At 35.4% G+C, this 15,976-nt stretch overlaps 1 protein-coding gene and 1 long non-coding RNA gene across 2 annotated transcripts in view; one reads left to right on the top strand and one right to left on the bottom strand.

Moving 5' to 3' along the window:
- The window catches only part of LOC127969760 (DNA-binding protein Ikaros-like), a 23,100-nt gene extending 15,490 nt beyond the window's left edge, over window positions 1-7,610 (bottom strand). Inside the window, 2 exon segments of the mRNA XM_052571851.1 lie at window positions 7,306-7,491; window positions 7,494-7,610. Of these exon segments, the coding sequence (XP_052427811.1) occupies window positions 7,306-7,491; window positions 7,494-7,602 (295 nt within the window). The 5' untranslated portion in view covers window positions 7,603-7,610.
- Window positions 4,128-15,976, top strand: LOC127969763 (uncharacterized). Its single transcript, XR_008156341.1, has 2 exons — window positions 4,128-6,353; window positions 9,103-15,976. It is a non-coding gene; the product is annotated as an uncharacterized LOC127969763 (long non-coding RNA).

Genomic DNA, 15,976 nt, shown 5'->3' with positions numbered 1-15,976 from the left:
GAGAGACACTGGAACACAGGGATGTTCGAGCACAGATGGAAACATAGACAAGAGAGTGCAATGAGTGAGATACTGAAGGTACAAACTAAACAAAGCACAAGAAATGAATAGATTAAGAAATAACTGGAAATGTTATTTGGAAATAAGTCAGTGAGAGCAACATGAACGTTAGCTATTTTCTGTGAATGTGCGAGACTTCTGATTCATTAGCCACTATATGTAAATAACTGGAAGATTCCCATATAACATATTTAGGTTATAAATACATTGTGGGAACATTGTTTTTCAATGTTTCTAAAATGTTGTAACGTCCAGTTTCCTTGTTGTGATAAGAACGTTATTTAAAGGTTACAAAAACGTTTCTTAACTATTTTTTAACCCGCAATGCAGAATTATTCATTTTTTAATGTTCTAAGAACGTTAAAATGTCTGAAAGGTTTGAAAAATGTTATTTACAACATTCTACAAGTTTATTTTTGCCTAAAATGTCATGTTTTATAAAATGTAATTCGTTTACATTCGTTTGTTTTTGTTTTTTTTACTGTTTTAGTATGCTAAGAATTTTAAAATATCCAGTTTTCTTGTCATGGTTATAATGTGTTTTACATTTTACAAAAAACATTTCTTAGAATGCTCAGTACAAATAACATCATAAGGACATTCCAAGAATGTTGATCTTAACATGTTTTCTCTCAAATTATGAATCAGTTTATTGGAACATTCCATATTCCATTATTTTATGGACGTTTTCGTCCTAATATTTATATAACTTTTATAAAACGTTGTGATAATGTTCCATTTAATCAAGGCCAGAAAACTGCTTGCGCTACAAACCAATATTTATGATTATTTTTATACTGGTAAAACTGGAAGCGAATGACACAGGACATGGACAGGACGAGAAGGAAATGGAGGAAAGACCAAGAGTGGAGAGTCAGAATGAATGTTTTCGGACTCCTCAGAAGGAGTCAGTGGTGAGCACTTCCTCAGGCCAGGTCTGCATATCTGAGAAGTCACCAGCGCTCGTGGCCCCATTAATAATGTAGCGGCCACTTGGGCCCACAGCAGATGGGCACAACAGCCTCGGCCTCGCTGCTACTTCAAGACGTTCCCACTAGGGTCCCATGCCGGGCCCGGGAGAAGTGAAGCTCCTGAAAATAGCCAAGCAAGCTGAAGAGAGCTCCTGGGAGAAGAGGGACAGGGGGCCTTCCTGTTTTTAATGACAGATGGCTCCATGCACTTGGAACAAATAGTGGGAAACCGGCAGCCTACCGTCTGTCGCAATGTCCCAGTCTTCCTGGGGATCGCTTCTTAGAAGACTTACGACCGGCTCGCACACCCAAAACCCTGGTGAGGGCTTGTAGCGACTGCTGTGAGATACGAATGTGTATGTGCTTGGGCATCATTGTGTGCGTGAAACGAAGGTTAAAGGTCATTGGTGCGTAAAGGATTGCAGGTGGACAATTCAAATGTATTTAGCTGAAGAGTAATATGTTTTCTAATATGTTTCTTATATGCAAATCCACATTTGAGATATATATGTGTGTGTGTGTGTGTGTGTGTGTGTGTGTGTGTGTAGAATAAAGAAAATACTATTAACCTCAGAAGATGACTCATTTTACTCAAAATATACTGTGCAGTTTATCTGATGATGCAACACTTCGAAGTAGTTGCTCAGGTCACTTCTTCCCCTTTATTGCATATGTGACCTTGGACCACAAAACCAGTCTTAAGTGTCAGTTTTTCGAAACTGCAATTTAAGAATCATCTGAAAGCTGAATAAATAAGCTTTCCATTAGTGTATGTTTTATAATGATAGGACAATGTTTGGCCGAGATACAACTAAAACCTGGAATCTGAGGGTGCAAAAAAATCTAAATACTGAGAAAATCACCTTTGAAGTTGTCCAAATTAAGTTCTTAGCAATGCTTATTACAAATCAGAAATAACGTTTTGATATATTTACGATACAAAATTTACAAAATATCTTTATGGAACATGATCTTTACTTAATAGCCTAATGATTTGGGGCATAAAAGAAAAATCTATAATTTTGACCCAGACAAGGTTTTTTTTTATTTTTTATTTTATTGCAACAATATACCCCAGTGACTTAAGACTGCGTTTGTGCTCCAGGGTCACATATATGTATTTGACAAAAAAAAATGAAATAATAATAAAACGTCTCATGTTAGCGAGCTAATTAGCAAGATAACTAGCCGGCTAAAATTCCTTCAGAAATTGCTCATTCTCCATTGATTGATTCTCAATCTGTTTGTGATGTAAAATAAACTGAATGCATATTTATTTAAATTATATTTTCCACAAATATACAGTATTATTTGTGATTGTAAACTGTCACTAGAATGTAATATTAATTATATTTTACAAGCAAATTGCAGTTCAGATCAGCTATTATGAAGACCGAGAAGCTGCTCATGGATCTTCACAGACCTCTTTGACTGTCTAAATGGGACATCAACAATCTTTTCAACACTTCACAGATTTGGCCGCTGTGAGATTGTGGCTAGAAGGAAAGCATTTGGCTTCCTTGCCATGTTTTTTTGCCACTGGTCTGGCTTTGATTTCACCAGGAGGCGCATGTTGCCATCAAAATCAAGATGGGATGGGTAAATACAGGCACATTCTTGTTGAGAACCTGTTTTAATTAATATTCTTGAATGGCCCAGCAACACTCAATTATGACTGAAAATCTGTGACTGGACCAGAGAAATACAACATTTAACATTTAACATACAACATTTATGGTGGCGCATTTGCATAAAAGTCAAAGTAAAATTTTGACTCATTGATGAATGTTTTCATAACTTCATTTCTTAGTCTTAACGTTTTTTCATTGAAAATGATTTTTCATTGCAAATGCATTTATTGAATGATTAATAGTTTTTATTATTATTATTATTATTTTATTGATCCAGTTTTAAGGACGTGTAACACTGACAAAAACTAACTAAACCTTCTGACTAACTAAACAGTAATAGCATATTCCACATTTACCTCGCAAAAATGTACAAATATATGGTCTTGTTTCATCTACACGGTGTGCATTTATTATTTTTATTTCCCCCGAATGAATGCAAGTGGAATGTGATAGCATGTCCCATATGTGGGGAACATTGTAACATGACCGTTTAACATCTGACCTAATCATAAATATACAAGACAAACTAAAGTGTTTTGTCAATAAAATACAATAATGAACTTATTTGTATAAACTAATGGTATTTTTAGTAAATAAATACTACACATTTTTGGAGTTTGACAGTGAAAACATCACAGAACATAAATATGCAGCATAGCTCAAAACAATGTGAACAAATTGATGAAGAAACACATTCAGAAAAACACCGAACTGGACACCACACACCTTTCCCTCCACACACAGCTCTCACAACACAAAACAAATAGACAAGCCAGCTTCCTTTTATATATTTTTTTTCTGATCATCCAGGTTTTTATTCATCTTCGTGCATGGTTTCTCAATAGAATCAGAGTTCGAAATGTGAATTGCATTGTAGAATGACATAATTCTAATAACAGGAAATGTTTTAACATGCTCTCCACCTGAGCAACTGGGATTTACACTTGCCTTGTGTCTTCTGCTGGATAGATAAATATAAAAAAAAATGTTAATTAACCAGCTGGAGATTAAAATAACAGCAAATTTGTCTCATTTTAAAAACACGCACAAAAAATCTAAATGTACTTTTGCTGTGGTTAAATACAGTAAACGTTCAATGATATCTTCCAAAGATTTTTGAAGTTTGGCACACTTTCTCTTGATATGGCAACGATTAAATACACTAAGTTTCGTTGTGTGTGGAAACTTGAGTGTTACAACTTTGCACTCCCATAGATAAAATTATCAAAAGGTGTTGGTTGAGGTTAGAGTCAGGTCAGGTTGGGCTTTGGGTTAGGTGCAATAAAAATGTATTATATGTGACGCATTCCTCCTACCACAAACTAACCATCATCTTGATGGTTGATGCACTGTTTTTCGTAACTGAGACTGTGGAGTGGAGAAGTAGAGTGTATGTGTGTGTTGGGTGGGTGGCTGTGCACGGTATTCCCCTGCGCCCCCTTTTCTCACCAGATGTGAGAGGGGAAATAGTGATGGTGTAGACCAAGAGGCGGAAGAAAATGTTAAAATACTCCTCACTGATGAGCTTCTTCATGTATGATTATTGAAACCAGCGCTTTATTCTCCCACTCTGACAGAGTTATCATACCAGTCAGTTACCTGCTCTTAGCTGATACCTTTATTTATATACAGGTAGTAAAAATGAATTGGTTACTATACCTAATGTTATCTCAATCTATACATTCAGTTACCTCTTTTTTCAGCAGTTTTTTTTTTGCTTGTGTTTTCAAACCTCAGCGTGCGTGTAGGACACTGGTCACAGTCAAGACAGGAGATCAGCATAGTCAAGCACATTATCATACTGACAGGAAGAGCTCTGTGGGTTTTAAAACACCCCTAGTGTGTATGTGTGTCTGTGTGTGACGAGAAAGGGAGTGTAAAGGGTAGGAAAACGATCTAAGTGCGAAAAAAAAAGTTGAAGAGATGGGTGGAGACTCAGCACTGCAAAACCGTTAAACAGACAAAATGCCATTGCTACGTTTAGAGCAATTCAAAGGTGAGTATGACTTAACTAAAGAGCTACATGCAACAAGTGCCGTTTCATCATTTCACTCAGGGATGGTTACGTAATGAGTCAAGAAGAGTTGCTGAGGGTAAATGCTGGAATTTTTTCCCTTTGCATAAATCAGCAATAATCTAAAAAGGATGCAAAACAAATCTGGGAATTTTTTTTTTGCTTTTTTTTCAGTAGGAACAAAACTGATTTAAGTCATAACAGAAATATTTTGTCCACTTAAAATATGATACAGTGTAAGTCAAACACTGATACTATATTCAGGTAAATATTTGATGTTAACACAAATGCAATTGCTACTTTATAATTATTGTATTATTCATTTGGTCAATTAGATTTGAATCTTCAAATGAATATTTTAATAAAGTAACAGTACTGGAGGACACCCGAAAAATGTTTAATATATTCAGGATCATGCAGGTAAAACTAATCCGATATCAATTTCCCGATAGAAAGCTTCACCTCATCATAAACAATATTAATTCTCTTCTTTAGCTTACAGAAAGGATAATTCTTCTCTTTCTCTCTTTCTGCAAATAATATTAAAATAATAAAAATATTAGGTTTATCCTCATTTATATATATTATAATTGTATAAATATGATTATAAAAATAAAATAAAACATTAATATAACCTAAAATAGACATGCATTCAGACAGTACAGAAATATTTCTTTTGGAAAGTTAGTATGAATAACTTAAATAAATAAAAAATTGCACTGGATAATCGCATTTGTAGCAATTAAACAATGTGAAAATAATGATTTCTAATTAGGAAAGCTGAACTTCTAAACACTGTTTAGCTTTTCCAGTAACTGTTTGTCAGATGGGATATCCATTGACTGGCCTGCCTTGCATCAGTGGGGATTTCATCACATTTGAGGGCGTAGGATAGAGAGATTGCTATCTGTCAAAGATGATATGCAGGAACTGCTTTCTGAGGCTTTCACAGAAATAAAAGAAGCTCACTTTAGAAGCCTCTTTTACACTGGCCACACTTCACTACACTGCCATTGAGAGCTCTCGTTTTATTCACTTCGTCATTTCATCTCTCTCTTTCTCTGCTCATATTTTTTAATGTGCCACTTTAACGTGTACTATATGATTTCTTCATTAAAAGTGACCGAAACAGTATATGTTGTCGTCTGTGGAGATATCCGAGATGCGCAAAAGTTACAAACACACACTTGTGAAACTGTTATTTTCAGAGCGCAGATGTGAAAACCATTCTTTTTCTTTAAAAATAGAATAAACTTATATAAATGCAGCAACAGACGGCAGGCTACTGAAATATAAAGCCGCTAATATTTTTTAACTAGGCTATCTTTCCTAAAAATGAAGGCCTACATTATAGTTTTGATAGCTAATTATGTTTTTAATAAGTAATTATTCAAATCTTAGCTAAATAAACTTTTTTGTCTGTAAAATTTGCGTTTATTCGTTTCTCAGTTAGAAAGTTTGATGAATCATTTCTCTCAGATAAATGTGAGAAGTGTGTTTTTGTCTGTCGCACACGGTGTATTTTTACACAATCGCTCAATACAGTTTCTCGTGTGTTGCACATATGACCTGCGCCGTGAGCACTAACAAGTGAACATGGAACCAAACAAGGGCACAAAAGAGAAGCTCGAGACACACATGCACCATCGGAGAAAAAACTGACCGAAAAGAATTCGTGTAAGTCGTTTTCACCTGTCTTACAGTTATCTACACTGGAAAAAAAATGAGAAATCTCACACACAATAACTGTAATTTTTTTAAAAGGATTATTTAGTAAAACCAACTTGCCGTGATCACTTCATGATACTTTGTAACCACTTTGAATTAAAATTAAAATTAAGAAAATCGAGCGAAAATGAAAGTGAAATGAATGGAAGCAAAGACTGCTTTCTAAAATAGCTAATGAAGAAAAAAAAAGTCCAGTGTAAAACTTCCTAAAACTATTTATGAAGTATGCATCCATAGCTGGAGGAGGACGGGGAAAACTAACTTTTCGATTTCATACATTTCTTTAGACATATTACTGATTAAAATCTATGTGTCATTAAAACAGACTTTTTTATTTGTCGGAGAAAATGCCTTTTCAAAAGTCCGTGCTGCTAAAAACAGGAATTTGTAGCGCTGAGCAACAGGTGCGTATCGAAAGATAATGAAAGTAACGTTCAAAGTTGTATTAAACCAAAACATTTACAGCATACAAAATTAAGGAATATATTGCGTATATTAAATTTCATTATCAATGTATAATGATTAGGGGGGAAGTTCCACCCGGTTCCACAAATGGGACCTCGGGAAACTTTTTCCATATGGAAAACTGGAAAAAATATGATGAACCAAAGACGAACAGAAAAGAGAAAGAAAAGAAAAACTCATAAACTACAATTAAAACTTGTAATGAAGAAGCTCTGGCGCAGAATAAAGTAATTAGCCAACGCGTAGAGCGCGACGCACACGCCTTCGCCATGTCAAGAGGATTGAAGCGCTTGCACCTGCTACAGAGTTCAGGACAAAAACTTCCCTTACGCCAGATCTCCTCGCTCTCACTTAGTTGAACTGTACATTTCTATCAGCTCTTCAGTACTAAGTCTGTGATATGTGTCACTTGGACCGACCAGTGAGAGTTATTTACCTGCTATTCCTTGAGTGTGCAGTATGAAGCTCTTCCAGCTGTCCCCCGCCGCTCCATGCGCACAAGTTCTCAGCGCCGCAGCTGCAGTCTGGAACTCTGCGCGCGGTCCCTCCCCTCTCCACTGCACTTCCTCCTTCCAGCCCAGCATTGCTATGTCTCTGTGTTCAGGCGAGACATTTTTCAGCTTTTATTCCAGAGGCCGAGTCTGCTCGGGGAATCGAGGCAGCAGAGCTTGGCACTTCGCTTTGTATCGTGCCAATAAAAGCTGACACCCAGTAGACCATCACTGGCAGCCATGCATGAGATGGGATGAGGCGGGTTGGGACAGTGGACTGATCACTTCTTATTTATTTATTTCTCTCAGAGAGACAGGGGTCTCTTGATCTCATGTCACCTGTTTTAGTGATGTTAGTAGAATACTTTTCTTAAATGAGAAGTGAATTGATGTCTTTTTAAATGAGAAACGGAAAAGATTATTAAAATTAATTGCTGTAGATGAGGGGCCGGAGCCCACTAGAGGGCCTTATCAAACTTAACACAGTGCACTAGATGATTTAAATGGTTTTCAATACCTTATTTAAGAAATAGCAGTAGCAAGAGAGATGTTTTTCTGAATATAAACACATCCAGTTTACATTCGAACCACGGCTATACCGATTAGCGATGTCTGGTTTGCGAATGAATCGTTCTTCGATGTGAACTGGTTCTTTTATGCCAGCTGCTCAATTCTTTGAGTGATCAAAGTCTACAGAGTATGGAAAGTTCACTTCTGATCCACTTCCGCTCCGGTCTGGAATGCTGTGAATGGATTGTACAAACAGTGAGAAGTCCCAGTGCTGTTATACTAAATATGGGCACTCCTGGAGTGCTCCTTAACCAATCTGTTTATAGGACCAGAACTAACGGTTATATAAAGTGTGCATAAAGCTGCTTATTCTTTTAAATGTAATTCCATACAGTCATCTCTATACAGTTTATATTTTTAAGAGCCATAAATTATTATTATTTAATAAATCTTCATTGAGATGTCATTACAGTGGTATGGTAGTGGTCTGTCTTTGAATACTGTCCGTAGGGAGATATCCATGTCTAATTGTTTGTAAACATAATACCTATACTGGCCATGAAGGGCACTTGACTGATTTGTATCTTCTAGGATTTCAATTAGGTTTTAGAAAACACAGCTTATGGCATTAAACGGATGTTGTTTGCAATGAAAGCTGTACATCCTGTCAGTTTCTAGTTGGTAATTACGTATGAAGGGTATGTTCAGAGGAACAGAGACTGGATGTATCACTTGCTAGTTCCTGGCCCAAGTCTGTCAATTGCATTTTTTGGTGAAAAGTTTGATCTTAAAATACCTCAGAATCAGGTATTTTCTGCATATTTATTTAGTTATCTTTTAAATTAACAATAACATTTCCCCTGTGACTCTACAAAGGATAATCTGTTTGGAGAATGGATGGAATTAAAATTTAGTTCTTTTGACATATAGAAAGATTGTGCTGAGCTGTTCAATATCACTTTATTAAAAAATATCATTAGACTCAGAATGGATGAATGTACTAACAATACTGCTACCAATCATCCATTTTTGCATTAATATTTATAGAAATATTCAATACATAATGAGTTAGAAAGCAATTTTGGCTTTAAAAAAATAGGTTTATTTAATTCCCATGTTTTGCCCTTATGTTTTAATTGATGTTTCCAGTACATTGCCTCATGGCTGTGGTATTGGTGCAACAAAAGAGATTATTTTTGGCTCCCAGTGAACCAAATGTTTGACCCTTCCAGGTAGCCATATCTCAGGAGCTGCTGGTGCTGAGTCATGTTCAGAAGGAGGCCACTCTTATCTCCTGTCTCCAGGAGGACATTTCAGGCAGTTGGGTGTGGGGTGAAACGGGAACCCTGGATGATGTGGGCTAGTTTTTTTCAGGACAGCCGGTTTTTTGTGTAATTTAGTGACCCTCTGGAGAGCCAGACAGTTTTCTTCTTCTAATATTCTTCTAATAAACTGGCTGTGACATTACAGTGGGACAGTGTAACCACCAGAGAAGCATTAGGGAATGCTTTTGGTGTAGAGTGACTCAGCAAACTGTGTTCTAGCTCCAGTCATTAGAACAGAGAGGAGACTGCACAAGCTGGTAGGCTATGACTGAGAACATGTGTAGCCTGACATTTTGGGGAGAAATTACTATGAATGCGTTCTTTTCAGTTTATAAATCAGACTGTTATCTGTTAAACATTAATTAAAGAAATTAATGTTTTCCATAAACAATTATAAATGAACAATTCAAGGAAAATTTATTTTTTATTCATATTTTACTCTAAAAAGTATTACACATTTCTATAAGAATTCTAAATTCTAATATTCTGTATTCATATTTTGTAGAAAGTTTATTTTTAAAGGCAAGTTCTAATTGGTTAATGAGTAGAAACAATTGGTTAGTGCAGAAAAAAATTCCACAAAGAAAACTCAGCAGTAAATTTCACAATTACAAATGGCAAGTAAAAAATAAATAGAATAACATTTTGAAGTAGATAAATCAACATATTTTTATAATGCAATATTCTATAGAATAAACTATATTTATAATTCTATATATATAATTTATAATTTTAGTGCACTTCCCTGAGGTTATTTAAATGATAAATTTAGAAATTTAAAAAGAAATATAATTTATCCATCTGTTCTTCAAACCACTTTACCTAGGATTACAGGATGCTCAGAATAAAATATAGCTTTGATAAAATGTTTTGCATGGAAGCTAAAGTTATATTCTGAAGGCGGAAAAACATAACAGCAGTAAAATATATAATAAGTTCTAGCTATACTTTATGTCAGAAATACAATTGTATTAGCAATTATAATTACTAATACAAAATAATAGTGAATAATGTACATTTCAACATATACACATTTTAATATTTAACGTTCTGTAAATTACCATTAGTGATGTATTATTAACAAATATCATTTAACAATGTACAATAATATATTTATAAATGATCATTAACCTAGATTAATAAACGCTGTAAAACAATGCAGTAAGCTGTTATTTCATGATTATGACTAATATTTCTATGCAGTTTAGATTTGATAGGCTGAACATTCGAAACAAGAGCTAATAAACAAATTATCTTAAGTTATCCGGTAGCAAAGTACTAGAACAGAGACGTCCTCTTATTGCTTATTTCATGGATCTTTAAGCAGCTTTCACACCCTCTAATTTATAACTTTAACTACATGTAATCCATAATTGGTTTAACTATCTAAATAAGTCGGAGATGTTTGAGATTGGTAATCAAGTTAATAGTCTGCTTTATTTAAATTCTTAATCAGGGGTTGAAAAAATCTCACTTTCTTTGGGAATGCATTATGCAGGGGGATGTCAGAGTAAATTAAATTCCCCTTTGCACACTAAAGCATCAATTTCCTTATGGTAATTATCTGAGGGAATGGATGTGTCACTGGAGGGAGTCAGGCATGCTTGACATTTAGCCTCTTTATGTGGAAATGACACACAAAAAAAATTAATCTCTCGGCCGAGTGAGTATGGCGAAGACCCTAAAGGACTCTCGCTGAATCAGTTATTATGTTTGTGACCCCATCTCGAAAATTGAGCCAATGATACGATGTAGACAAGAAAAAGACTAAGCTTAAGGAGCTGAGAAAAGTGGAGAAAAGTATAGTTAAAAATGATCATGCCTCTAAATTTTGGAGAAGCTTTTATTCTGAATAGTGGAGTTAGCTTGGCTGAAATAGACGTGCTAAAACTTAGACTGGACAGAGGCTGAATGTCATAGGAGGTCAAAGGAGACTCTGTTAATTGTGATTTTCTGATCTCTCTTCAGAAGAGCTATTTTAGGTTTCTGAATCTATTTATTAGAAAATGTAAACATAGCCTAAATGGAAAAATTGTCTCTTGCAAAACTGCATTGAACACTGGATAGCAGTAAATCACCAACAATGTGTATTCCTTTTTAAGCTAATTATTGTTTCAAGGGAAGACTATTGATTAATAAATACTTATTTTGGCATGGTTCCTTGCACAATTCTGTGATTTTAAAATACGTTCACCATGAACTTTTTAAGATCACATAACCAGCTCCATATGCATGGCTTTTCTGATGTAGTAAAGCGTTGGTCTTGTGGTTCAGAATGCTTATATATGAGTCACAACACTTTATAAATTACTCAAACACTTCTGAAGGCAAGCTCAAATGGTAGGCTATGGTAACTCATCTCAAAGTTAACAGTATCTGTGTATGTGGTACATTCTTTTCAAATGCAATTAAGCACATTAACCTTTTAGCACCACTAATCTGACATTTCATTTCCAAACTGTTATGATACATATGATTTTTTTTTTTTTTTTTTGCCAGATTCATGTTAATCTGTTTTAGAGAAAACTGAACACATTTTAGCGACACTCACTGGACATTTCACTTTGAAAGTACCACAATCAACTTTTTTCCCAATGATGTTGTAAACATAGGTTACATTAAAGTTGATTAGATAAAAATATATATATATATTCATGACTTTTTATCTCACAATTTTGACTTTATTCCCCTCAGAATTGTGAGATCTGAAAATATAATGAGATATAAAATCTGAATTGTTTATATCTTGTAATTCAGGGCATATATCTTGCATTTTTCTCAGAATTGTAAAAAAAAAAAAAAGTTTGAGATAAAAAAAAAAATAAACTAAAAAATCTAAATTACACACATATATATTTTTTTCTTTATGCTGTGGCAGAAACAGCCCTCCATACAATTCTAACTGACACTTTTGTATCAGTACCAACAAATAAACCCCTGATGAAACAAAAGCTTTATTTCTCATGATACCAAGTCATTCATTTACATTGAACTTTGAAATATGTTAACACTTTTAGATCCTTTTATAAGAAAAAAAAATACATAAAAATAATTACATCTTAGAACTGGGCTCAGTAAATTATATGCAGTTGATCAATGACTTTTGATTAACTATATCTGATAAATTACAGAAAACAGTCAAGGTCCAGTCACATTTAGAATTTTTCGAGGAATTTCATTTGTGAAATTAAATATTTTCAATAGAAATCCACAATAAAAAATTTTCCCATGCAGATTTTGCAACATATTCTAGAGGGCTACACGGGTTCGTTTCACTGGCTAACAGAAAGTTTCTTGGTTTGAAAGTGACTTCATACCTCTCTATTATTGACAATAGACAGCAAAATTGTGCACCTTTATAATGTCTAATTTAATAAATGTATTAATTGTTAACTTTACGCTTCACATCACACTTTACTATCAAACTGCAGGAATAGCTTTAAATCAACGTGTGGTGTGAACCCTAAAGTCCTCAGACATTACATGTGCCTGTTTGTAGATGAAGATCTCAATATGAAAAGATAATTAGGAAAATCTCAGTACATAATAGGTTGTTTCAGCAGCTTACATTTATTGTGTTGAGCCCGTCTCATCTCGGAAAGGTTTTCACTTTGTCTTACATGGTTCATGGTGATGTGCTGAAGGTCACCTTAGAGAAAGCACTTCAGACCCTCAAACAAAAGACTAGTCTCATCCCTTGCATTGGCCCCAAGATGGACGTTAGTTATCAGTTAACCTCATCTCCATCTCTGGAAATACCACAGAGAGGGTTTTATTCCCACCATGGCTCAGCTGTCAAACCAACTGACAACACAGTATGTGTTGCATTCCCATAATGCAAAGCATAACTTAGAACGACATCTTATTTCCTCAACTCCGTGTGTTCGACGTGAGGTTTATAATCTGAACACTGTTTAGTACTTTGGTTTGGTTTTGAGCACTTTTCAGTCATAAGTTGATTCGTCTAGTAGTTAGTGTTTTCTAGGTGTTTTCTTTAACTGCTGGATTCAACTGAGCTGCTTCCAGAGCGGACTGTTTTCAACGTAGTGCAAAGACGACAAAGGGGGAAACAGGAAACCAGCATGTTCCTATTTCCTGTAAGCAGGTGAAGCTGCACTGGTATTCTTTCTTTTATTCTCCAAACCACAGTTCTTGGGGTGCAAAACTAGAGCATTTCAGACAGAAACGCGTGTCTTTTGTTTTCTTTTAAGATAACAGGCAAAGTTTTATTTTCATTGCTATTGCTGCATAACCACAGTGTAGCTCTAAGTTCCACAAGCAGTTTGTACGTGCTATTTGGATGAACCGGTAGTCATAAAAGCATGCAAAAGAGGATCTGTGAAAAACTGATTCACTCATTTATCCGCATGGACACACATATAGTCAAATAGGTAAGCCCACACACATCCACAGCGAATGTTTAAGACAATAGCATATAACCTTCACATTTTCAGAAGCACTCATCTAAATCAAGGGAAATTAAGCTAATAAAGCATCTCATTATTCAGAGCTCAGAGAATCAGTCACTGACATTGCATCATTATAGATCTATTCACAAACACAGATTGGATTTCATGAAAAAGGAGACTTTCATTTCCCACACTTCTTCATCATTTATTCTTCTCTTTAAAGAGCTCTTTTATGGAAAGTACCGGGGCTTTGGGATGAAGGTAAGGGTTTCCTGGTGGGACAGTAGTGATCATTCCTGACAGAGGAGCCTTGTGTTCGTAGTCAGGGGTGCTCCAGTGGTCAAACACTGGTCATGTTCAAATGAAGTGGGAATGTTCAAATTGAAGGAATATTCTGGATTCAATCAACAACACTTGTGGCATAAACCTGACTACTGATTACGAAAAAAAAAAAAACATTTGAATATGTAAATGTTAAAATCTTCACTGTTTTAGTCACAAAGCCACAAAACTAAATCAGTATGTTAAGGTGAAAAGATGACTTAAGTGAGCAAAAAATGATAAAAACTACTTTACATCTCAAATAATACTCAAATTTGAACAGAAAAAATATGTATGAATAGAGCATGAATAGAGTTTTTCATTCTTGACGATTTTATTTGTGCTATTTAAATTGCTTTTGGTTTAGTTTTAGCAGTTTTTTGTTTATTTTGTAATATTGTTTTATAGTCTGAGTGTTGTTTTACTTTGTTGTGTTTTGTATGTCGAGTACTGATGTCTCATCTTTTAAAGACGTATCTTCACTACTAGTCGCTCCACTATTATGAAAGAATAATTCACAAACAGATATGAATTATGAAATAAGTTATTGATTTGTCTTCATGCTTAGATAATGCTAAGATAAAGTCTTAATGTTCATGCTATTAATAGCTTAGTCTAACTTAAAGTCAGACGATTGGCTTATTTCATATTCTAGCTTGTAGTCACATGTTTTTATCTGTCACACTTCTGATATAGACTACGTAGATCAGAAATTTGAATATGAACATAAAAACATCCAAGATCCCCAACAAATTAACACTAATCACCATTGTGGTGACTTCAAGACAGTTAGAGCAGCAGGACACTTTATGATGTGAATTCACAGGTAGACAAGAACAGTAAATGACTAAGACGTTAGCAGTATTCTGCTGATCATTCAGACATTTTAACTTAAAATTCTGATGTTGATGGAAAAAGTCTGTAAACTCATTATGTCAACTCTGTCTATTTATGCTTTTAAAAAGTGGGAGTTTTATTCATTTGTGTCTGATTTTCCATGAAGCAAGCAATGTCAGAGTCTGTGTCTTATGACACTCTCAAGTGACTGAGTGTTGCCAAAGCTGCGGAGGAATGAAAACGGTTTGGAGACATTTGAGTTATCACCAAATAAGGAGGAGGAGAAAGTTAGAGGAAGTTGTAAAGGTGCTGACTTTCTGCTGGAAGGAAAAGAGATGGGAGGCCTGTTTTATCGGCAAAGGAAACAGATTTCAGAGCACCGGTGACTCCAGGAAAATGGATCTGGGTTGAGTAAAAACCACGATTACCACCGGCAACAAGAGCAGCTCAGCTTTGGATAGGGCCATCTGGAGAGGTCTGCTCCAAAAAGACAGTAAACCAGCTCTTCTGGGGCCCAACTAGGAAACACGTTTTCTAAAAAACCACCCGGTCCCTGTGTGAGGAGTTTGGTTTTCCTCCAGTGCTTCTCTCAAACACCTCCTCCTTCTTCTTCCTCTTTACTCGAGCTGCAGATGCCTCATTCCTACTCATTCTGAAAGCCGAGGACGTTTTGCCGTTGCAGAAGGAGGGTGGAAGAGCGCCGCCAGGCTGGTTTTGTTCCCTGTAGTATCTGTCCGTCTAGACTCTTCAGAAACTCACAGAAAATACCAATGCCTCACGATTTTTCCTGGCTTCTTAACAAAACAATTGAGAAGTAAAGTATATTTTTCCATTTTCTATTCTTTATTCATTTGGTCTGCTTTATAAGCAAGATCATGTTGGGTTCTACTAAGACACTGTTCACACACCTCCAGTCAGAGCCACACTCTGCAGAGCGTTGAAGAGCTGTAAATCTAGGGCAGACACTGACAGAAGGGGAACATGCGGGAGCTCAGAAAAATAAGTTTGACATTGCACATAGTAAGGCAGAAACAGAGAAAAAGATCAGAAGATAAATGAATGCAAGGGTTTTGGGAAACGCCTCTTCAGGGTGATTCTGTGATGTTCCTACTGCTACAGGGCATATTAACTACTGCAATTTGTACAAAAAAAAAACCTGACACGAATGTATGCAATGACACAGAGTGGGTTAAATGTATTACCATTATCCATTA

This window comes from Carassius gibelio, chromosome B13 (assembly GCF_023724105.1).
Source record: "Carassius gibelio isolate Cgi1373 ecotype wild population from Czech Republic chromosome B13, carGib1.2-hapl.c, whole genome shotgun sequence".
In the NCBI taxonomy this organism is placed as follows: Eukaryota; Metazoa; Chordata; class Actinopteri; order Cypriniformes; family Cyprinidae; genus Carassius; species Carassius gibelio.
This window is presented reverse-complemented; position numbering and strand designations above follow the sequence as displayed.